We start from the raw sequence: 24,356 nt of genomic DNA, 5'->3' as shown, positions 1-24,356 counted from the left end.
GTTGACTAGCTCCTTCAGTTCCTTCTTTCAGGTGAAAATGACTAAACCTTGAGGGACAAAGAGTTTGAATTCACACGTTAGAGAAATAGCAAAGAATATAACATGATGGCCTATTTTTATATTTTAAAGCTTGCTTTCTGAAGCACTAGCTCATTTATTCTACATAGAAAAAAGTTTCAGGCACCATACAATGGATTTATTAGCATAAGCTTCAGCAGCATCTTACTGAGTGCTCAAGCGAAGACTAAAGAAAAGGTGACAAATAAGCAAAACCTGATCGCGTTAGTCATAGCTCAGTGCCTAGAAAGAAGGGCAACGGGGGAACTTCATTTGTTTTCTGTTTTGTAGAGCCTCTGGGTGGAGAGAACATCATTATACTTGGTGCAGAGTTTACCTGGCATCTCCCGCTGGTTTGAAGTGGAGAAGCGTGAAGTGGTAAGGACCCGAGCTTATTCTCAAGTACTTTCTCATCACAGTAGCTCACCTGGAATCATGCTGGATATTAATTGCTTCTGTTTTTGACTCCAAGTCCCTGGATTCACTCATAGTAAGTTAGTGAATATTTATGATACTGACTGCTGTTACTAAGGCTGTGATGGTGAACATTAACCTTGTCCTAGTCCATCCAGCCGGACAAATTCCTTGAAAACAGCTGTGACTGCAGCCTATAAAAAAAACTACTTGGGCCCTTGAGTGAGAAGAAGTGAAATTCAGCTCTCCTAATTGCTCTAGATAGCTAAGTGAGCTTCAGTGTGTAGTGTGTGGCAGACCAGGGCCAAGAAGGCTGCCTACTATGTCTTACTGGATCCTCCTATTCAAGCTATGTATTCTTATATCAGAGTGATGTCTTCTTTTCCCAATTTTCACAGTTTTTAACAAGAGACTAAAAGCTTTTGCCAGAAGTTACATAACAAAATGTTGAAAACAGGACAGTCTCAAACTCAGATTGTTCTGATTCCAAAGCCAGTGGTGTTCATCTCTCCTAGCCTTGGTTTCCTTATAGGCAAAATGAAACTAATATAAAGTCCCAGCACCATGTATGACACACATAAGTCTATACTATTGCAGTCTCCAATAGAGGGGATGGTGTGATATTAGTAACTGAGCTGTCCTGCATGGAGTACCAGATAGAGATCAGTAGATGCCATTATAGAACCTGGTAGACACAGCACTAAGCTGATTGTCAAACACACCTTTGGTTCCACTCCCCAGCGGTGGATAACCAGGAGATAGTAGCTGGAGGCAGCCACATTGAGGATGAGACCCGGCATACTGCCATCTCTACTGCTCTTCAGGCTAACAGCACCTGAAGGTAGCCACAGCCCTGACCCTCCCAGCATCCCTCCTGCTCTTAGCGTATCCGTTATGGCTGGATCTGGTCCTCTATCTGAAAGAAAGTGTGCCAACTGTGAAAGTATAATTTAACCCATACTTTATTTAGATAACAGGGCCACTCTGTCAATGAATAACAGCAGCCCCTGCCCAAATTGTCTTTCCAGAATGGCTAGTCCCACCCCAAATCTCTCAGCATTAAAACTCAGCTTGTTATGTTCAATTAAGCTAAGGATTTAATAGGATTTTCATTTTGCAGTGCCAAAAAAATTAATACAGCTCCCTAAACAAACTGAACTCAATTTAGCAGATTGCATCATTGCAGTTGTATTCTTGTATAGTCTGAATCAAGGATCCCCAAAAGCTGGTACGGCCTGGTGCCCTCCATGGAAAAGAGGAGACTGCCAAACCTAGTGATCAGAAAGTCTTATTATTATGCTTCCTACTGAATGGCATGGACCAACCCACAGAAGGGCTCTTGGTCATCCATGCTGCGATAATGATTCAGAAAGCCCTGTTAGATCCATCAAACCCAGAGCATTAAATCCAGTGAGGTCTTACCAGTGGTCCTGGCTCTTGAAACACACACATACACAAACACACAGCATGCTGGTAATGATAAAAAGAGCTTACTAAACACAGCCTTTCAAACATCAGCTGCCTACTTTATTAGAATATGTAATCTTATGTTCTGTCAGAACAAATCAAACTCGGCTACTTGTTCCCTGAGCACAGCCCACTCTTAAGAGCCTTTGTGTTGTTCTCTTGTTCCTGCTGCCTGGAATGTTCCACCATCTATTAAAGTTACTGACTTGCTTGTTAATTCCTATTATATAAGGCCATCAAGAACACAGATATGTTGAAGTAGGTCTGCAATAAATATATGCCAAAATGAATTAAGATTCCTTGTCTGCAATGCCCAAATCTGAGAACCAAAGATGTTTACATTGGTTTGACTTAAAAGTTATTTGCTTATATATCTAAGCTCTTCAATGTAAGGCCATTTATTAACTTACTGTCATTTTGTGTGAATGCTTATAAGCTTCCCTGCAGACATATTTATTCAGTTGATTAAAGGAAACTGCCCAGATCCTGATGGGGATTATTGAATTGTATGCCTTATATTACCTTTCTAATCTGAAAGTTCAAGGAGCTGGGGCTAAAACTTAATGGTAGAGCACTTGCCTGATGTGCAAGACCCTGGGTTTGATCCCCTGCACTGCCAAAAAGAAAAGAGAAAATCTGAAAAACTATAAATTCAGAAACGTGGCATTAAATGTTTCATATGAAGTTATAGATCTTTATTTTTTAAATCATACATCCTGATAGCTTATAAGATTTTGTGAAAACACTAATGCCTTTAAATCTGTAGTTCATTTGAAGAGCACTTTTGTCATCTTCACAGTTGTGTCCACTGTACAACCCAGCAAGTCATTATGATTCGACTTGGCTCTCTCAACAAATGGATGCTGAGTGTATATGATCATCTCCTTTTCTTAACTCCCAACTGTATGCCGTCTTGTGCTGTGCATATGAAGTCCAGTCCATCTGGGCTTGTGTCCCCTCTTCTCAGCTATTGTGGTTTAGATATGAGGTATCCCCCGAAAGCTGTGTGAGGCAATGCAAGAATGGTCAGAGGTGAAATGACTAGGTTATGACAGCCTCAACCTAATCTGTGGATCAGTCCACTGGTAGGGATTAACTGGGCAGCAACTATAGGCAGACAGGGTGTGGCTGGAAGAAGTAGGTCATTCAGGGTACGCATTTGGGTATATATTTTGTCCCTCTTGAGAAGAGCTCACTCTTCTCCTGACTCTCATTTCCTGAGCTGCTTTCCTCTCCCACACCCTTCTACCCTGATGTTCTACCTCGCTCTGGGCCCAGAGCTATGGAGTCTGCTGACCATGGACTGAACCTTTAAAACCGTGAGCTAAAACAAACTTGCTCCTCTGAGTTGTTCTTGTTGGGTCTTTTGGTCACAGCAATGTTTCAGCTGACTAAAACACCAGCTGAGCTGAAAGCTCCTTTGACACCAGAGGATCTATAAATGATCTTTATTGTCTCCCATGGTGCTTTGTATCAAATAAGCATCTAGAAAGGTAATAATAATATTTGGGGTCCCTCAATATTTAGTCCTTCAGAAGAAAAGAGAACCATGGGATTCTTGGATTTTAAGGAGTGAATTCATTGTTACAGTACTAATTAGAATGAAAGATTAATGATTATCCAAACCACATTCTAGTCAATGAATATAATTACCTGCCCTTTTCAGACCTTACTGATGAACAGTTCACTTGACTTTCATGTCCTTTTCTATTTTACTGCATGGCTCCTGGTAGAAGTATTGGTAATTCAGAACATAGATAATCTACTTTTTTCTTCCTCCTTCTTCCTCTTTCTCTTCTTTTTCTTCCTTTTTCTTTCCTTTTCCTTTCTCCTCCTTACTTCTTGAATGTTTCAAAAGTCAATATTATATATATATTTACGCTCATTTGCTTATCAGGTTGAAATGAGTCCTCTGGAAAATGCAATTGAAGTTTTGGAAAATAAGAACCAGCAGCTGAAGACACTGATTAGTCAATGTCAAACAAGACAGATGCAAAATATTAACCCCCTGACCATGTGCCTGAATGGAGTCATAGATGCTGCAGTTAACGGTGGGGTTTCAAGGTACCAAGAGGTGAGAATTAGGGATTGTTGTTTGAGAGAAAGTTTTCAGTTTTGATTTCTTAGGGTGTCATGAATCTTTTCAAAATATGTATTCATATCACCATACAGACAAACAGCTACGATTGACACATATATAGTCCTTTGTGAAATAGCATAAATGTATAGCCATTTGTGATGTCCACTTACTCTATTTCCCCAACATGTAATGTTTTGAGGATGTGTTTATATGAATAAAAGTAGTAAAGATTTCAGGATTGCTTAATGAATGTTTGTCTAAAATAATTTGTATGAGCAAAGAGGTTCCTGGGTATAGAAAAGTCTGATCTTGTTTAGACAATCCTTTAAATGGACTTTTCCTCTGCCCTTTTAGTTTTAAACAGAAGTACATAGTCACCTGAAGGATGAGGCCACCATCTTGGTCATGCTGAATCATGCAACAATTTATTTTAGGCTAGAATGCCCTATATCTTATTGATATGGGTTTGCTTTTTGTTTATTTTACCAAAGGTACTTACTGTACAATCTCTGATCTTCCTTTAACAATCTTTTCCTTATGTTCCCTTCTGACCAGCCACCCACACTAAGAATCATTCCATCTGTCCCCAAGTGGTTTATAATCATGTCATTTCTCTTAAGATGCCAGGTCTTTAAAAACAACAACTGTGTCTTTTACTTCCTTGGTAACTGTCCTGAAGTAGACTGTCCCTTCTCCTCCTAGGCATTCTTTGTCAAAGAATATATTTTAAGTCACCCTGAAGATGGGGAGAAAATTGCACGATTAAGAGAACTGATGCTTGAGCAGGTAAGTGAGGCAGAAGCCAATCACCTTCTCTCCATCTTGCCTGGCTACGTGCTTACTTACCAGAGGCCCGCCTACACTGTTCTCTGAATCAGTGGTCTACTAAAGTGGTGATCGGGAGTTAGCAGGCACACCTGTACTGCATCCCAACTAACTAATTTCTACTCTTTCTTCCCACTTGAATACAAAAACAAATTTAATAATGAATGAACTATGGCAGCCCATAATAGCAAGCACTTCATGTAGTCTCTTTGAATATTCTTTCCCCCAAAAGACTTTCTGTAGGCTTATTGCTGACTTCTCACTCAAAAATTTGTGCTTAAATAAGTTCCGGCTACCCGAAAGTAAATGAATGAGTGCATGAATGAATGAGATTATTATGCAAATGTTGTAATTAGAAAGTGGACAATCAATAGAATTTGCTTTATAACAAGTATTGTGCTTTACAGACTTTGCCTATAGATGATATGGAATAGTCAAAATTAAATAGAACTCACCGCCCCCCCCCCCTTTTTTTGTACCAGGGATTGAACTCAGGGGCGCTCAACCACTGAATACAAAAACAAATTTAACAATGAATGAACTCTGGCAGCCACATCCTCAGCCCTATTTTTGTATTTTATTTAGAGATAGGGTCTCTGAGTTGCTTAGCACCTTGCAGTTGCTGAGGCTGGCTTTGAACTCAAGATTCTCCCAACCCTCTGGGATTATAGGTGTGCACCACCACGCCCAGCTAGAAATCACCATTTTCTACTCCAAAGAAACATTGTTTATTTTTACTTATTTGGTACCATCAATTAAAAGAACTGGAGTGACTAATCTGTTGCCTGCTGTGTACTTCCAAGATTAAGCTCTTCCAGGATTATAGCTTTGGCCTAAAAATGGTTTGAATACCTCAGAGGTAGGAGAGACATGATTGGAAATCTAAGTGAAATGGGAAATAAAGGCATTTTATTCCCAGGAAAAGTGGAGCATGTATTATAAAATGGGAAAAAGCATCTCTCCCCACTTGATAATACCAAAGTGATAAATAAAGTGTGTTCTTTTAGATTAGAAAGCGATAAGGTTGTATCTGATTTTAGTCCATATTTTATGCTCACTGGGCTCAGTCCACAAAACTGGCCATGGATGAAGGTACTTGTACAGCTTCTGGAAAAGAAAGAGGAATTACTTGTCATTGATCTGCAGTGAAATAGAGAATAGATAAAGTTCTTAGTGTGACCCCGGGTGGGATGTAGATACTAGAATTAAGCAGGTTAGGTCATCTAATTCCTAGGAGAATGGGATGGCTTTAACCTTGGTTGATTTTTTTTTTTTAATCTACATTTTACCTGAGCATGATCTCATGTGAATGCTTTGCTTCAGGCTGTGTCTGCTGTATTCAGCCTGACTAAATTTGTTTCCCCAGAGTTAAAGTAGTCGCTCAGGGCCAAGAAGCTTCCCAGCAAAAATAACCAGGGAGCATTTATTTACACCACATCATGCCTAATTATGTACCAGGACCTTTGGGGAAGACTGTAGCCTAGGAAACAAGATCTCTTGTATAGATGAGAGGTACAAATGACTTGTCATGTGACCCCCTGTTTGTGGGACCATTGATTAGGGGCCTGAGCTAGAGAATGTGCCATCCTTCCCAGGTAGCTCAGATAAGCTATCTGTTGCCATGAAGAGGCACTGCCCTGTGCTCCTTCCTGGAGCATGGCCCTTGACAGACACATCCAGCTGTCAGGTCCTTTGAGGATTACCTCAGCTTCAGAGAGCCACCTGGCCCACAGCACTATCTTCCAAATGGTGTACCTCAGCACAGAGGTCAACCGCACCTTTATCCCACTCTAGCTCTTTCTTTCAAGGGTGTCCTTCATATTTATTTCAAGGTGTTTTTCCCCTTTTACAAATGTGTTGGATAGGGTGGGCATCCAGAGTAGGCGTTGTCATTCGTTGTTGCTTAGGGAAGCTGCTAGATTCTCTTACTCATTAGGGTCAGTTTTGTTTGGCTTTGAACTTCCAACCTAAAACCTTCAGGAGCTGGAAAGATACAAAACCTTGTGGTATAGTATCATTTATTTTCCTCACAGACTAAGGAGTTGGTTGTATTGATCACTTCAGCATTTTTAAATTTTCAAGATAGCTGGTACTCAAATCAAAGGAATCATACACTATTCCCTTTTCTAGCTGAACAAAGGAGATAAACATGTTTCTGTCCATTTTCTTTTGGGTCCTCACAGCAGGAAAACTTTTTAAAAACGACCTGTTCCTTTGTTGCATTGTAATTAGCAAACAAGAATAATATCTTAAAAACAAGAATCCCTGGGCTGGTGGCTCATGCCTATAATCCCAGTGGTTTGGAAGGCTGAGGTAGGAGGATAAAAGGTTCAAAGCCAGCCTCAGCAACTTAGCAAGGCTGTAAGCAGAGTCTGTCTGTTAGGAGATTTATATTTCAAGATCTAAAATACACAGAAAAAAAACTTAGGAAAAAACAAGTTTTTGGAATCAGACAGACCCAAGTTCAAATCCCCATTTGTCTTTGACTACGTGCAAGACTTTTCTGATCTTGTTTTCTCGATCATAAAGTAACAATTGTTCCTCTCTTATGGGATCCAGAAGATTAGCAATAACGCATGCATACAGTGCTTGGTCCATAGCATACACTGTGAGAGATGGTCATTGATGTGGGTTTTTCCTTATGTTATTATCAAGGCCCAGATTCTGGAATTTGGTTTGGCTGTGCATGAGAAGTTTGTACCCCAAGATATGAGACCCCTTCACAAAAAGCTGGTTGATCAGTTCTTTGTGATGAAGTCGAGCTTAGGGATACAGGTATGTATGCTCAGTGTTCATGGTGGAGTAATCTATCTAACTACTGCCCTTTGCTTTTTTTTTTTTTTTTTCTTTTTCTTTTTTGAAGAGACCAACAATGAAGTATCCAATAGTGACATCTTTTGGTTTTTCTGCCAAACTGCAGCACCAACCGGGGAGCCTTTAAATATTTAAAATGCATTGTCTGCTATTTGCCATGTTTATGTATCATGTAAACAACAATGTGAGGGAAGGCTTAGTAATTCTGGAATTTACCTTAATGGTTTCCTATGTAAAGATTTCATGGCATTTAGGACATGTATCTAGTATATTAAAATATCGTGGCAGTTACTTTGCCCATATCATTACTGAAATAAAATATTTCCTTTACCACATCTTTAGGAGTTCTCTGCTTGTATCCAAGCCAGTCCTGTTCATTTTCCTAATGGAAGTCCTCGGGTGTGTAGGAACTCAGCACCAGCTTCCATGAGCCCAGATGGTACCAGGGTAATTCCTAGGCGCAGGTAAGTCATATTTTGAATTACCTTACAATTTGGCATCCCCACAGGATGATCTGGAATGATTCTCTCATTCTCTATGGCATAATTTGTCAAATGGGCTTTTTCTTAATGAAATAATTAACCCGCAAGGCAGCTGCAGACATCTGCCACTGGTAAAACAGCAACAGCATGAGAAATAAACAAACTCAAACATTTGATTATATTGAGGCAAACGGGAGACAACAAAATGGGATGTCTACTCTCCCCCCCTTTTGGTTTTATACCTTGCCAGCATGTGATAAAGTGCAATTTGGAGACCAAGTTAACGACCATTTTTTTTTTCCCTGAAACAGCCCATTAAGTTACCCAGCTGTCAACCGGTATTCTTCCTCCTCACTGTCCTCACAAGCTTCTGCTGAAGTAAGCAATATTACAGGGCAATCAGAAAGCTCTGATGAAGTCTTTAACATGCAGGTACTTTATTAGCTTTTTGTCTGGTCGTGTTTATTCCTTTTCTGTCTCAATCGTGAGAGTGTCTGTTCATTCTGCTGTGCTCATGAACAGACCTTCAAGCAAGAACTTAAGGACAAACTTTTAAACACCCTTATTGCTTTGTTGGTCTTGGAGCCTGCAAAGGTGTTTCCAAACTACCATCGCTTTAAGAAGACATGAACAACAATGGAAAAGCCCAGGCAAGCCACCCAGGGTTAGCTTTGAGACCTACCATCCCCCCATCCTGAATTTCTTGAAGTGTGTTGCCACACTAGCTGCCCCTCAGCATGTCCAGGTGGCTCTTTAAGAAAGACCTAGTTTCAGGGTTCATTAAATTTTTTTTCTCTGCTTATATACATATCAGAAATTTTCTATAACAAAGTTTCTTTTTGGGAGGGGAACCGGTGATTGAACTTAGTGGCACTCGACCACTGAGCCACATCTCCAGCCCTATTTTGTATTTTATTTAGAGACAGGGTCTCACTGAGTTGCTTAGTGCCTCACTTTTGCTAAGGCTGCCTTTGAATTCACCATCTTCCTGCCTCAGCCTCCCAAGCCGCTGGGATTACAGGCATGCACCACCACACCCAGCTATAATAAAGTTTTTATAAGAGAAAAAATATAGTTTTTAAGTATTTTTAGAGCCAACATAAGTCTTGCAATGAAACATTTTATTTAGACATCACTAATATGGCATTTAGGATAGTTTAGTAGGACCGAGCTGAATTGTTCCCCCCACCTTCTTTGGAAAAGGAGTACAACATGTATTTCCAAATTCATGCTTTGAACTCATTTTTTAAAAGAATGAGAAGGCAGTCCCTGTGCCTTTTAGAGACCTTTGCCCAGGTACTTGCCCTGGGCTGGAAGTCACTCTACTGACTCTTTGGGTGTGTGCTGCTGATAGGTATGCAGTCACAGACAGTAGCAGAAATGAGTGCACAGGTATTCCTTTGGTGTCAGTGAAAATCTCAGATTCTTGATTAATTCAGACAGGACTTATCAGTCTGAATTTGTAAGATTTTTGTATATTTTTAAATGGCCTTTTGATGTTTATTTTTTTATTTTTGCTAATTTGAAAAAAAAAATGTTGATGGTTTTGTTTCTAATGTGTCCATGTCATTTGAAGCCTCTAAACAGTATGTAACAGCTCCCCATGTATTTCCAGCCAAGTCCATCTACCTCAAGCCTGAGTTCTACTCACTCTGCTTCACCTAATGTGACAAGTTCTGCTCCATCGAGTGCCAGAGGTCAGTGCCAGAATGTGGGGGAGACTAAGGGTGTCCAAAGAAACCTGTGGCCTACTGCCACCGAAGCTCAGCTCTTGCCTTTAAACAGGTCCAACATGGCACCACACATGATTCTTCCCTTCTCTTCCCAGCTTCTCCTTTGCTATCTGACAAACACAAACATTCCAGAGAAAACTCTTGCCTGTCCCCAAGAGAAAGACCCTGCAGTGCCATTTATCCAACACCTGTGGAGCCATCTCAGGTATTCTTTGTGGATGAGAAAACCAGAATATAGGGAAAAGTCTGGAATTGCTTACATACCTCGGCAGAAGCACACCATAGCTTCCAAAAGCAACTAAATGGGCATTGTCAGACCACAGGCCAGCTGGGTGAAGAGTCCCCCTTTGTTTTATGCCCTTTGTAAGGAATTCTGTCTGAGCCTTGTATTTCTGGTAGTGCTATATGGGTTGTATAGCAGTACAGCTGAAAAGGAAAATGGGAAATCCTTTTTCCTCTTTAACCAACATTTTGTTTCTTTATTAAACATTCCAAGGGGGAGTGGGTGAATGGATCGCCTGTGTGTGTGTTTGCATGTGTATGTAACAGAAATCTGGGGGAGCTTTTTAGGTTAGCAGATGACTCTCAAGAAAAAGTATACTGCTACCTGGCACTCTTCTTTTTTTTTTTAAATTTTTTATTAGAGCATTATAGTCATTCCTGGTAGCTAGGTTCATCCTGACAAAATCATATATGCACGGAATCTGACCCACTCCATTTCAGTCTCCAATTCTCCCCCTCTCCCCACGACCCCTGCCTCTATTTTTACTCCACTGACCCTCCCCTTGCTCATCCATTTATCCATCCTTGGTTGGTGCTTTCCACATACACATATAGTTGAAATTCCCTGTGGTGTATTTATATATGCACATAACATGATTTTGTCAAATTCATTGCTCATCTCCTCCCTTTTTCTGCCCCTTCTTCCTCCCTCACAATCTCCTTCTTCTACTCCACTGATCTTCCCTATATCTTTATGATATCAGATCCCCTCCCCCCGTGCTTTTTTTTTTTCCTTATTTTGTTCTAATTTCAACAAATGAGAGAAAACATCAACCCTTGGTTTTCTGAGTCTGGCTTGTTCCACTTAGCATGATGTTCTCTAGTTCCATCTGTTTACTGGTAAATGCCATAATTTCATTCTTCTTTATGGCTGAGTAAAACTCCATTGTGTTATATACCACATTTTCTTAATCCATTCATCTATTGACGGGCATCTTGGCTGATTCCATAATTTGGCTATTGTGAATTGTCCCTCACTCTTTCTTTTTTCTCTTACCTATATAAGAGAGCTGCAATCCATTCCATTCTGAAATCCCCAAGAGTGCAGGAGCAATCTGTTTGCCTTTGCCATTCTTCTTTAAGGCATTGAGGGCAAAGTGGCTGCATCCTCTGGCTTTCCCAGTACTCCTCACAGGGACAAGGGAATGTGGCTTGAACCCTCCTCCCCCAAACTTGGCTTCAAAGTGATTCTCTTAATCTGAAGGTTGAGGTCATGGGTTCAGCCCTTTGGGCGCTTCTAGAACATCAAAGAATGATTTCAAAGTTGAAGATTTGTATGTAGCCCTGAATTTTTATAGATTATTTGGGAGTAATTTAGGAGCGGAGAAAAATAGTTATTTCTACTCCAGCTAATTTCTCTGTTTTTCTACACCATCCTGGCAGAAGTCTGTAGCTGCATCTGGAAGTGGATGAGAGCGAGTGGGATTTGGCTTGATTGGTTTATCTTTGCTGATTGTGTGATCTTCCCGAAAGTCCCAGGATACCTCCTCTGCGCAGCACTGATGTCTTGCAGAAATTATATCTGAGTGCGTTTGGCTGAACCAGCTAACCAGTTTTATTTCCCTTTGTCACTTGATGTTGCAAGGGGATTTCACAGTGTGTTCCATCTGCTCTAGGAAAGTATGTTGGCAGCATGGGAAACTCTGAAAGCCTTCCCTGATTACTCTCCTGAGTTTTCTACTTTGGGTAAAATTCAAAGCAGTGTGTATATTGCCAGTATTACAATAATAATGTTGCTATAGTGCATCTAGTTAAGGACTTGGAACTTTTTTTTTAATAGGTCACCATGTAAAACTGGCATTTTATAGGTTAAAAAATACAGAATATTAACCATTTCATATGTTTTTAAACTTAATTTGGATTTAAAATGTGAAGGGGTTAAAACGTCCATTCATTAGAGAATTTTTTGAGCTACAGTTTCTCCTTTAATTCTTACCTTAATTTCATATTGCCAGTCTAGCATTTGTATTTATAAAGAACACCATAGCTCAACCACTATTTAATATTTTTTCTATATTTTGTTATAAGTATTTATTTACCATTGATATTTAAAATGAAATACAAACTTCTAAAACACTATTCTTTTTCTCAAAACCTAAGGCTCTTTTCCCCTTAAGTATAATTGAATTCTTTGTTCCTAGGCTCATCATACCATATAAAAAAAATACTTTGAACGAAAAGTTTCAATAAGGAGATAAATCATGTCATTTTCTAAAAGGTCTCACTTGTCAGTATATTGCATCATAAAAACAGACTCTTATCCCTTTCCAGAGAATGCTGTTTAATCACATTGGAGATGGGGCCTTGCCGCGAAGTGACCCAAATCTTTCTGCCCCTGAGAAAGGTGGGTATCTACCAGCCCCCTCCTCAGTCCTGGGATGTATAAGGGTTTGTTTTGTCCTCATTTTCTCCAGTCTTCCGTGTGTCCTGTGGAAGGCAGGGCTCTAGGTCGTTAATGATCAGGACTAGTACACTCTTTAGGGAACTAATGAAAGACAGTATTCATGATCCATTCTTCATCAACTGTTTGTGAGATTTAAGGGCAGAATCTGAGCAACTTAGAAATGCCTCTGTTGAATGACTTTGGTTGTCTTTCATTGAGTCCCCATGTGAAGCCTGTTCTTCCTGAAACAAAGTTGCCAATTAGGTCACTTGTTCAGCACAATGAAAATAGCAACTTGGAAGATTGATTCTGTGGTCCCTATCCTTTGTCTCCCTTACAAAGCCCATTCAGCCAGCTCATCTGTTGTTTGTGGTGACTCGGATATGGGTCTTGTACAATTAAATATTATTAAAAATTGCAATCCAGTGCATAACGGAGTGTGCCCTGCTCAAGGTCACACACACGCGCAGACACACACAAATGAGAACCAAATACATGCATCTGAATAAGCAGCCAATTAGCATTAGTTTTGCAACATGGGCAGAAGATGAAGAGCAGATTAAATGTCACTTCTTCAACTGTGGGGGGGTGGGGGTTTGCAGCAAGTCACCAATTTGCCGCTTCAGGGTCAGGCCTCAAAAATAGGAGCAGTCCCACAGGCCAATGAATCAAGAGTCCCTAATGAAACGTCCTGGTAAAGTGCACTTTAATTGCCCTCATTAAAAACTAGACTGTATTGTCATTTGGGTACTGACACATTAACATTAAAACTTTCCAAAAGAAGATGGAAATCAGTGAGGCCTTAGCCAAAATAATTTTAAAATGCTAATTTAACTTTAATGTTTTGAGTCAAGCATTGATCTTTGCCGCTAGAAATTGGGTGGTGTGCTGTTTTTCTCATCTCTTCTATCAAAAGAGAACCACAAAGCAAATTTAAAAGGAATAGAGAAAAAATATCTTAAGAGTCATTCCACTCTGTTAAATGAAAGTGGTAATTTAGTGGGAAAATGTGGAAATTTTCAACATGTCCAGGAGATGGCAGTATCTATACAGGGAGTGAGCTCCTGGAACTCCAAGCGGACTTCATTGCATAGTGACTGTCACCAACCTTGTGCGTCCTGCCCTGGTTCCTGGCAGGATTGTTCCATATTCCTGCATCTCAGTGAAGCATGGAGCAGACAGATCACAAAATAAGAATGGCACTCAGTATTCCAAATGGTTTCCTTAGGACATACTTCACTGCAATCCACTGATTTCAGGAACAAGACTTCTTTCTTCAAAGAATTAGTCAATGAGGTGGTGTGGTACAGCCATGCTTTCCCAATAGTTCTGCCAAACAAACTGTTGAAATATTAGGATGTCATTGCCTTCTCCCTTTTTGGGTGCCACATGTCCATAAATTTCCACTAAAAAACAAGTTTTAAAATAGACCAGTGACTATATCTTCCATCTGTCTCCCAGCATCTAAACACATTTGTAATTCTCAACAAGTTTCTATACTCTGGCATAGAGATTTGTAGTCCTGTTTTACAGCTTAGGGAATTAAAGAGACATGCTAGCCTACAATTAAATGTCAACTCTGTCAGGTAGCCAATTAAACGAAATTTGGGTATTCAGGAGGTTTTCCTCTTTGTTTTTTTGGTTTTTCATTCTGAATAATTCTGGATTTTTTTTTCATTCTGGATAATTCTGACTTTATTCTAATATCTCAAGTGCTGGAAAAGCAAAGCTGAACCATGTGTTTTTAGCTGTGTTATTCCCTTCCAGCTGTGAATCCTACCCCTAGCAGCTGGAGCCTGGACAGTGGGAAAGAAGCCAAGAACATGTCGGATAGTGGGAAACTTATCTCTCCCCCTGTCCCTCCAAGACCCACACAGACTGGTGGGTATTTGAAGCATTTGAACAATTAGTTTTGTAAACTAACTTTTACTCACTACTCCAACTTATCCTCAACTCCTCAGAGAAAGGTGGGCATTTGTTTCTGAGGTGAAAGCCTTGGTAGCTGCATACTTCATTTACAGTGTTCTCCCCTTTCCCCAGCTTCTGTTACATGTCCAACAGTGGTCCATTCCTAATGAAGCCCTCAGGCAGATTTTGTCGGTGCTCCCCAGTCACCATCCTCAACCCTCTAACCCTGCTGGGCCACTCACATTTCCTCCAGCCTTTGCTTGAGCCACCTGGTTCCTATCACCCTCTGCTAACTCAGGCACTCTCCTCAGTGTCATTCAGGACTCATGCCAAGGTTTCAATTGCCCCTAAATAGGAATTAACTAACAGCAATTTTGTTGGGCTTCTGGCATTCATAATTACCTGCTGCTTTCTAAGTCTGGATGCAAGGGGAGTGTTTCTCAAAGGTTGATGCAAGGCACTGCATTCCCTAGGGTCCTGGCTCACAAAGCAGATTCTGAGACCTAATCTCAGCCATACTGAATCAGAATTTTAGGATTTCTGAGAAAAGATCCTTGTGTCTGTATTTTTACCACACCTTTCAAGTGATTCTCATGCTCACTAGATTCTGAGAACCTCTGGTAGTGGTTTCTGAGAAACTTTTGGGATGGGGTAGTTCAGTGGTAGGTGTTATGTTTAGTACATGCAAGGCTCTGGATTCAATCCTCATCACCAAAAAGAAAAGAAAAGAAATTTTTTTTCATGAGTGTACAGCAATAAGAGGCCACTTTCCTCCTGAATGGAGACTTGAATGTGGAGTTTTATTGTTGTTTGGGGTTTTTTGTTTGTTTGTTTGGTTGGTTGTTTTTTGTGTTTTTGGTTTTTTTTTTTTTTTTTTTTGGTACTGGGGATTGAACCCAGGGGTGCTTAGCCACTGAGCCACATCCCCAGCTTTTATTTATTTATATATATATATATATATATATATTTTTTTTTTTTTTTTTTAATTGAGAGGCTGAGTTGCTTAGGGCTTCACTAAGTTGCTGAGGCTGTCTTTGAATTCATGATCCTCCTGCTTCAGCATCCTGACTGCTGGGATTATAGGCATGCGCCATCATGCTGGGCTGGAGCTGTTGCTAAAAGCGTCCTGTCCTACTTTACTGACTCTGCTTATTCTGGTGTTGGGGGTCTTCTCAGCACCTACCTATGTCTAAAGGTGACTTGAACTTTACAAATATAGTTAGCCTAAAAATAAGAAAATATGGCATTGTTTCTTCCATAGATTTTTCTGCACTGATCTTTCATATTTCATTTGCTGTATTCTAGCATCTTGTTCTGTTTTCTTTTTTACTAAGAAAGTTGACTTTACCTTTTAAAATAAACTATATGCTACCCAGTGTGTTCTAAAATTGTCAAAGCTGAAAGTCAAGTTACCTATAATTTTTGAAAGGCACATGAGACCTTTAAACAAAACAAGAAATTACTTTAAGCTTATTGATCATCTGCATCACTGTGTCAATGTGATGACAGGAGATTAAGACACATCAGCCAATTTTTTTTGTATTTCATTTGTGATTCACATAGATTCAGGCTGTCTCCAGTTCAAACCTGATTGTGTCCCTACAGTTGGGAACTTTAAAGGCATTTTTTTAAGGAAAAATAATGTTAATAATATTAACAATAATGTTAATAATAATTATTATCATCATCATCATCATCATTATATTGATGGTAGTTAGGTTCCTAGGCCAGTTTCAACCTGAAGACAAGGATATTAATGGAACCATTTTTAGCCTTTGTGGGAAAATGCTTTTCCAGAGAAGGATCTGTGAACCTGCACTGAGTGCCAAGGCCAACTATGGAGATGTCACCACCTGCCTGAGTCAAGAGGAACAGGAAACCTTGACTTCTGCCACAGTGATGACATAAATATAGCTCCCAATCAGGATTGGCTTCTCTGTATATGCATGATTTCTTCCATAATCAGTACCCACAGTTGATGAGCCACGAGAAGTAGCCCTTGTGTTAGAAGGTGACATGTCTGACAGCATGCCATAGCCAGGTGAAGGCTACACCCACCATGTGACAACAGACCACTCTTCCTGTTCCCTTAGGAGGGTGACCTTCCTTCTCCCCAGGTAACTTGGCAGGGCTGCCATCCCTTCTGCACTGATTGCCCTCATGGTCTGTCCTGATGTCATCATCCATGGTCACTGTTGTAGGCCTCTGTAACTGTCTGTCTTTCTTCCTTTCAGCTTTTCTGTGGTTTTCTTAGGAGTTACAAACCTTACTGTGACAACTGGGAGAGTGGCAGCTAATCACAAAGCAACATATCCTGAATTCACTGCAACTTCTCTGTGTGGAATTGGGAAGTGTGGCTTGCCCTCCCCCTGGTGACTGTGTCATATGCGGCTTTCACCCAGCATAGTCACGATCTAGAGAACTGGATATGATCCACAGGCACACACAGAGGGGGCAGTGCCATCACGCATGCTATGTCCCAAGTATAAGACTTAAAAATCTAGTTAAAGAGCAAGGAGATCGCTTTTCTGGCCCTGATGACAAAATCCATTGAATACCACCACCCATGGGACAAAGGGAAGACCCGAGAACAGTGTTGGGGGCAGAAATGACCAAGGCTTTTTGTCTGTTTGGGGAGTATTGGGGTGGGCTGTGTAAAAGGAGTTTGATTAAATATATTCCCATGGACCTATTTTAAGCTGCCTGGATGGCCTTGGTCTTCCCATTGCAGCCCAGGCCAAAGCCCACAGCTGTCTCCCAAGGACTGCTCCCTGGCACCTCACACCTAAAAGCACCTTACCAGGTAGCGGGATCAAGCAGTGGAGAAGCATCTGGACATTAGAGAAATAGAAAGGGCCTTGGACCAATTTGGGGCCCTGTCACTTTGGTCAAAGCATCATGTGTGCACTGGCAACTTTTCGCTAATTGGCTCAGGTCTTAGTAATGCTATCCTTTGTGAGGAATTTGATGGGCCTCATTTCGCTTCTCCCCTGTCCCTACCCTACCTTGCTTAGGAGGGCCTTATACACTGGATCATCTATATGGGCTTGAACACAGAGGGTATTTGCATATGGTCAGCTGTCTGGTTTTTCTTAATTAAAATGTTATCTCTCTCCATTCACAGCTTCACCAGCAAGACACACAACATCAGTATCCCCCTCACCTGCTGGGCGGTCTCCATTGAAGGTACAGACCCTTCTTTAGACTGAGGCTAGAGACTAGCCCAGGTTCCTTTATGCTGTAAGACTCATCCCAGACAATTGAAAGGTGTTTTCATTTGCACAGACAGGATATACAAATAAGAGGTAGGGGAAGGATGGGTAAGAAAAACTCTGGATTTTCCCCTTGGGGAGCCTTCTCCATGAATGCAGCTATTTGTTTTTGGATTATTAGCCTCACTCCCCAAATAGTAGCAATGAGAACTTAAAAACTATAGTCAGTATGTATAAGGAATTAGGAAAGAAATATGGTCCCAATGAATTTTTAGGAACGTTTTCAGCCTATTCAGTTGCTTTAAGGTACTTTGCACAACACACACACACACACACACACACACACACCACGCTTGAAAAACATCAGTAACAAAGATCTAAATATTCTACTGTGGGTGTTTTGCCTTTATCATCAGCCTCACCTGTTTTGACAAAGTGAAATTCAACTTTCTTTTTAATATTTTATACCAAGATTGTCATTCACATTAGAATTACATATTTAGTCATGAAAAACAAAATGATAAAGTGGATAAAAAATTTCTGGAAACAAACTGAGAAAGGTTTAAAGGTCAGAGGTTTGAATTGCTGTGTAGATACAGGCTGCTGAACATCTCTAAACATACAAATCCCTCATGAAGATAAAGAATAATATTTAGTCTCTATCCAAATTGAATCAGACTAGCTGCAAGTCTTGTTAGCACATATGAGAGGTTGGTGTTCAGAGCTGCAGCACCAGAAGCAAATAAAGGGTTGAAGTAAGTGTTGAAAGGACGATTTTGTACCTGAGCGACTTAGGATTTACACGCTCCATGTCCTTCTTGTTGATGAGACGGTTCTAGCTAATGTGAAAAAGACAAATTAGCCTCTACAAACACATAGGGGCATGTTGTGATCCCAGGCATCTGTGCTGCCGAGGAGAGTTGCTGATAGAAATGGAGATTCTGGAAATCAAAACAAAAAGAAAAGGAGAAAAATCACAAAGAAGTGTGATTTCATTTGTGTTGCCCAGAATTTCTGACACATAAATTTGCTTATCAGTGGAAATTATTTGCTAGTTTCGTTGTCTTTCTGCAATGCAGTGTTATCATAGAGTACACAGACAGCATTTGCTTTGGAAGCCATTGCCTGCCATCCTGATGTGAGGAAAGGAAAGCAACATGCTTTTTCACATTTTTACATGTACTTACTGGCAAAGAGCTCCACATGTTGCTGTGAAATTATCATATGTGTTTTTCAACTTGATTTTGCAGAGTAGTAATAAGATAATAAGTAGTCTAAGAAATTAATTCCTAAAAAATAAAAAGAATCCAAGACCTGAAAATGTTCAAGTAGCTATCAAACAGTTCTAGTTAGCAAACTCGTATATGTTCTCTACAGACCTGCATATATTTTTACTGGCCATGGATAATCTTGAAGCCATGCCTTTGTAAATGGGGCTTGAAAGAGGAGAAAATAGATTGAACATTTGTGTTGTAACACCTGTATTACATTAGAGGGCACACTGCTACCAAGTTGTTAAATTTAATATGATTAGAATGCAGTGTGCTACCCTAAGTGGTAGAATTCGATTTTTTTTTTCAACAGTTAAACAATGGAGTTAAGCTTTTAGAGGAGACTTACCTGCCTTCTTTTGAATTTGAGATCTAATTTTTGACAAAGACAGCAGTGAATGTGGATTTGATTAGCTATGCTTTATTTTACTGTCTACTAAAGGAAATGCTTGGTGTTTACCAGCATTATTTTGTTTAAAAAGAGAGACCAAGGTAAAGTTGGGCCAGCATAGCATTTCTCAAAGTATGTTCCATAGAAAATTGGGTTTTTATAGGACATTTGTTATTAGTGGAAAATTGTTCTATGGTCAAATAAAATTAGAAAACACTGGGCTAAACAGTTATTTGGGTTTCTTTATTATAAGACTTTGTATATTAATATGATTGCAAGGTACATAGGAACATTTCCCAGTGGAACCCTCCATTCATGGAACCTATTTTAGGACTTGCTGTCCTTAGATTACCACCTGGGGGAGCAACAGATTCAGATGCAAATTGACCAGATTGCTGACATAAATGCATTAAGGAGGCTGTGTAGAAAGCCCTGTGGAGGAGTGGGGATTGTGGTAAATTGAAGCATTCATGCCATTGTTGCAGAACTTCCAGTTTTTTATATAATATCAGAAACCTAGGGTTTTGTGTGAAATTTGCCTATTTTAAAAAATTAGTAAATTAGCAACTAATAATTTAAAATTAAAAATTTAACATTAAAAATATGAAATTTGTTTAAAAAAAAAAAAGCAGCAGATGGAACTGCTCACAGCTCAGGCTAGAATCTGAGGGCTCAGTTTACAGCTTCATCTCAGGAGTCTGGAGCAAAGTCAGAAGAATCAAGTGCAAGGCCTCTTGACTAGTGGGAAGTGCCCTACCTACATGTCCTCAAGCTGCCCTGTGTCCTGCAGTTGCAAACTCCTGGCCTGCTGAGCTAGAAAAGCAAAATGGAGTCCCCAAGGCTGCTTTCACCAGTTGCCTCTCTTTCAAGCTGGATATAGGACAGTGGTTTGCCAACAAATTCCCTGGCTGGTATCTTTCATCCTCTGTTTGAAAATGATAAGAAGTCAAGCAGGCATTGAGGTGAACTGGATGCTTGGGGGGCTGGCAGATAAGTGTCAGATGTGTAATTTTCAGCGCTGTGCCTGACCACTGCTCATGTTTGAGTCTGGGTATTTGCATTAGTCAGCTTGGGTTCTCATAACAAAATACTATAGTCAGGGGTTTAAACGACAGAACAGTTCTGACAGCTAGAAGCCCAAGATTAAAGTCTTAAAAGTCTTGATTTCTCCTAAGAACTCTGGCTTGAGATGGGCAGCTGGCTCTTAACATCCTCATATAATCTTTTTTTTTTTTATCTGAATACCAGCATTGCTCTTTTATACCGAAATTCCTCTTTTTAACAGAAAGTAGTCAGATTTCATCAGGGTGGGTTTAACTTGGTCCCTTCCTTGAAGATGGCTGCAAATACAGCCACCTGCTGCGGTTCTGGAAGCCAGGGCTTCCAAGCGTGGACTTGTATGTGGGTGGTGGGATGTTCAACCCACCAGTGTCCCTGACTCTGCCGTTCTCCCCTCTTTCTTTTCCGTCTCCCCCTCCCCTTGCCTTGGGAGCAGGGCTCTGTGCAGTCTTTCACCCCATCTCCGGTGGAGTACCACTCCCCAGGACTGATCTCCAACTCCCCGGTCTTGTCGGGCAGCTACAGCAGCGGGATCTCCTCTCTCAGCCGGTGTAGCACGTCGGAAACCTCAGGCTTTGAAAATCAGGTGAACGAACAGGCGGCCCCGGTGTCGGTGTCCAGCTACGCTGGGCCAGGACCCGAGGAGCCGGTGCGCAAAGAGAGCAAAACCCCACCCCCGTACAGCGTGTATGAGCGGACTCTGCGGCGCCCGGTCCCGCTACCTCACAGCCTCTCCATTCCCGTCACCTCTGAGCCGCCGGCCTTGCCCCCCAAGCCTCTGACAGCGCGCACCAGCCACCTGGAGAACGGGACCAGGAGGACCGAGCCCGGCCCGAGGCCCAGGCCCCTGCCCCGGAAGGTTTCTCAGCTCTAAGTCACTTTTCCTTGTACCTGCGATGAATACCTGGCCGTTTACAAAATAAGACGTATGATGAGAAGACATTTAGTGTAGGCACTTTAATAACTTACTCAGATCTTTCTTTACATGAGTGGAATTAAAACTTGCTTATTAATATAATGTTGCACAATATTAAAAGTTACTGATCTAAAGCCCAGATGTTACATGAAGTAATGGCTGAATCTCTCTGGAACGTTTCTCCTAGTGGTAAATAGTGATAAAGACTCTTTTTGTATCTTTTTATGTTCGCTTTTTTTTATATATATATAGTTTAATCTTAAAACCAATACAATATTGTCAAACAGTACAATGTGTGATAATGTTGTATACTTTTTACTGAATACTTGATTCTCGGAGAAAGCTTATTACCGTCAATGCACATCCTCACACAATGGTCCTTACTTTAGAAGACTTCTGTAAATAAGGTGAGGTTTCTGGCTCTTTCCCTGAGCAGAATGTTCAGTGCACACCCTTGAATTGAAAGGTTAAAGCTAGTTAGACAATATATTAAGGGGTTGCAAGGATTGGGACTAGAAGTTATTTTGTTCTTGAAACAAAATGTTTCTTTAAGGTTGTTTTTGATGTTTGACAGCTGTCTGCATTCTTAAAACTCCACCTTGTGAATCAGTTGCTAAATCCTTTAGTACCCTGACACCATGTTATCTACTGTATTTCTTTTCAAGGTGCAATTTGCTTTCAGAGTTCCAATCAGCTAGATTAAGCAAAAGACCCCAAAAGAAGTGTTTACTTGAATTTTGTGCTTCCTTACTTGATAGTGTCCCATTTAAAATGTTTCATTGCAGAAGAGCAAGTGTTCAAGTATTAAATAGGCACAAATTACTGTGTCCCATTAACAAGAATTCAGGAATCAATATAGGACAGTATTAAATCAATAGTGTAAATGAAGAAAAACACCTTTGTGAAAATATATCAGCATGATTAAATGGCAAAAGGACTTTCAAAAGGCAAGGGCATTAACTTTCAATCCTGCATAAAATTTAAAATTCCTCACAACTCTCTCTTCTTACCAGTGAAGCTTGTCTTCTAAGCTGATCCTGTGGTCCTTTTGTTAGAGGAGGAGGATTATAGAACGTTCTAGCTTGAATATTGCAACATAGCATCTTAGATCTAGATAGATAAGCTGATGCCGCTGTTGTAGGAGTGTGGAAAATGCACCTTGTATGTAGTAATGTATTTTGTATCTTTGTTTTTTTCTTTTACTGACTGTTTATAACACTCAATTGACAATAGATATAAACTGTATTTTAAATCATACTTTTAAATATTTTCCCTCTTTTGTTGGGAAGCTCATTTTAGTTTAACCCTATTTGTTTTTGTTGATAGCTTACCTGGAAGGCAGTGACCACTTTTTTATATTCTCTTAATGAAACCATTCAGCAGGTATATGCTGTTGAGGCTGGTTATAGAGGTTTTCTATAATAAATGTTCAAGTATTTTTGTACATAACTGGTTAATTTTAATAAGAGATACCATTATGTGTAAAAAAAAAAAGGTAAAAATAAAAGCAAACAGTTGTGGATACAGTATGATTGTTATAATTATGCCAAATACTTTATGTATGGAAAAAGAATATTTGTACATATGTGCTTTTAACAATAATTCTGCCATATTGACTTTACAATTTTGAATGTCAGAAAAATTAATATATGTTAAAATATTTATGTTTAGTGAAAGTATTCATAATAGAGGAAAGGAACAATTTTAGCTTTGTATCTTGCAAGTTTTGCAGTTGGAAATTTCTTGAACTAGCTTTCGCTTTTGATGATAACACTTTGTGTTTGTAATCACATCCATATATTTATATATATGTGTGTGTGTGTACACACACACACACACACACATATATATATATAAATGTAGGAAGCTCCATATTTCTATTGCTTTAAGTAGTAAAACCTTCCACTTAAATAAGATGACATGCATAAGATAACAAAGCTTCTTTGATTTCCTTTTCCTGTGTAATTTGATAGATTTCTTGACTAGTGCTTGGGCACAGAATAAATCAGTGTTATTTGCTCTTGAAGCCACTTTTTTTAAGAAAAAAACAATTTTTTGGCAGTGAACAGTTGAATTTATCATGTGCGTGTATTTCTAAAGCAGCTATATAGCAGAACATTTCAAGAGATTCCCTTAGCTCAGATGTTCATATTGGTTGCTGCTGGATGGTAAATATTAAATAAAGCTACCAGATTAATCTTCATGTTACTGTCTTTATTCCTATCATCAGTGCGTCTTTACCAAGAATAGCAGCTATGTATTGTTGGGCTCCAGTTAATGCACTTCTATTCTTTATGGCTCATTTATGCCATGAAGAACAAAGGGTGAGAAGGATCAGTGTGGGTCACTGTCCCGTGGAGAAGGTTACATTTTTCTGGGTGGCTGAACATTAACTGGCCTAACTAAAGCCAATTTAACCAGCCAAGCCATCAGAGTTTCTTTGCATTAGAAAACTTGACACAACACAGGTAGAACTGGGCAAGGGAATGACCTAGTGCTGCCTTTGCCAGCTGTAACATGCTCTATTGGCATGCCTGGTTTTTATAAAATGTTATAGAATATATTTGACAGTCACTAAATCCAATGACTACAAGTTTTCTGTTAATAAAGTTGCGTCTGTGCTGTGTTAGGTTTATGACATTCATGTAACTCAATGCTAAGCAAACCACTGTCTAAAGCTTCTGTCCCATTAAATACCAAAACCCAGTTAAAGGCCATTGTCAACATCTTCCCGATTGTTTCTCAGCATTAACTAAATGACTTAAGCGTTTCTGGAGTATTTTCATTATAACTGAGCCCATAAGTATTTCAAGTCTACAAGCATAATTACGATATGAATAGCTCAGTTTCCCACCTAAGAAGGTTTCTGTGTGCATTGTGATTGTTCTACAAAAGACAACAAAAAGAATAACAAATCACATAATCTTGCCTTTATTTGCTCTTTACACTTTAAAAGCTGGCTTTTACTAAAATGAATTCTTATTTAATGATTGAATTATGTCTTGCCACCAATATATAAGGAAACCAGAAAAGGTTTGAAGATTTGACTATCAATCTCAACA

At 39.8% G+C, this 24,356-nt stretch overlaps 1 protein-coding gene across 4 annotated transcripts in view; it reads left to right on the top strand.

Moving 5' to 3' along the window:
- Positions 1–23,497, top strand: part of Dock4 (dedicator of cytokinesis 4) — a 457,617-nt gene extending 434,120 nt beyond the window's left edge. For 2 of the 4 annotated variants that reach the window (XM_058576080.1, XM_046435366.2), the window contains 12 exons: positions 349–435; positions 3,836–4,012; positions 4,721–4,804; positions 7,499–7,618; positions 8,000–8,121; positions 8,451–8,571; positions 9,755–9,836; positions 9,968–10,077; positions 12,426–12,498; positions 14,305–14,418; positions 17,570–17,631; positions 20,815–23,497. In XM_058576080.1, coding sequence (XP_058432063.1) covers positions 349–435; positions 3,836–4,012; positions 4,721–4,804; positions 7,499–7,618; positions 8,000–8,121; positions 8,451–8,571; positions 9,755–9,836; positions 9,968–10,077; positions 12,426–12,498; positions 14,305–14,418; positions 17,570–17,631; positions 20,815–21,252 — 1,590 coding nt within the window. In that variant the 3' untranslated portion in view covers positions 21,253–23,497. The remainder of the gene's footprint in view (positions 1–348; positions 436–3,835; positions 4,013–4,720; positions 4,805–7,498; positions 7,619–7,999; positions 8,122–8,450; positions 8,572–9,754; positions 9,837–9,967; positions 10,078–12,425; positions 12,499–14,304; positions 14,419–17,569; positions 17,632–20,814) is intronic. The other 2 variants (XM_058576081.1, XM_058576082.1) reach the window with 2 other exon arrangements.
- Positions 23,498–24,356: the final 859 nt, after the last annotated feature.

Source organism: Marmota monax, unplaced genomic scaffold (genome assembly GCF_021218885.2).
Source record: "Marmota monax isolate L192 unplaced genomic scaffold, Marmota_monax_Labrador192_F-V1.1 WCK01_AAM20220418_F8-fsc00139, whole genome shotgun sequence".
Classification (NCBI taxonomy): domain Eukaryota; kingdom Metazoa; phylum Chordata; class Mammalia; order Rodentia; family Sciuridae; genus Marmota; species Marmota monax.
Note: the sequence above shows the minus strand (reverse complement) of the source record. Positions and strands in the feature narration are given on the sequence as shown.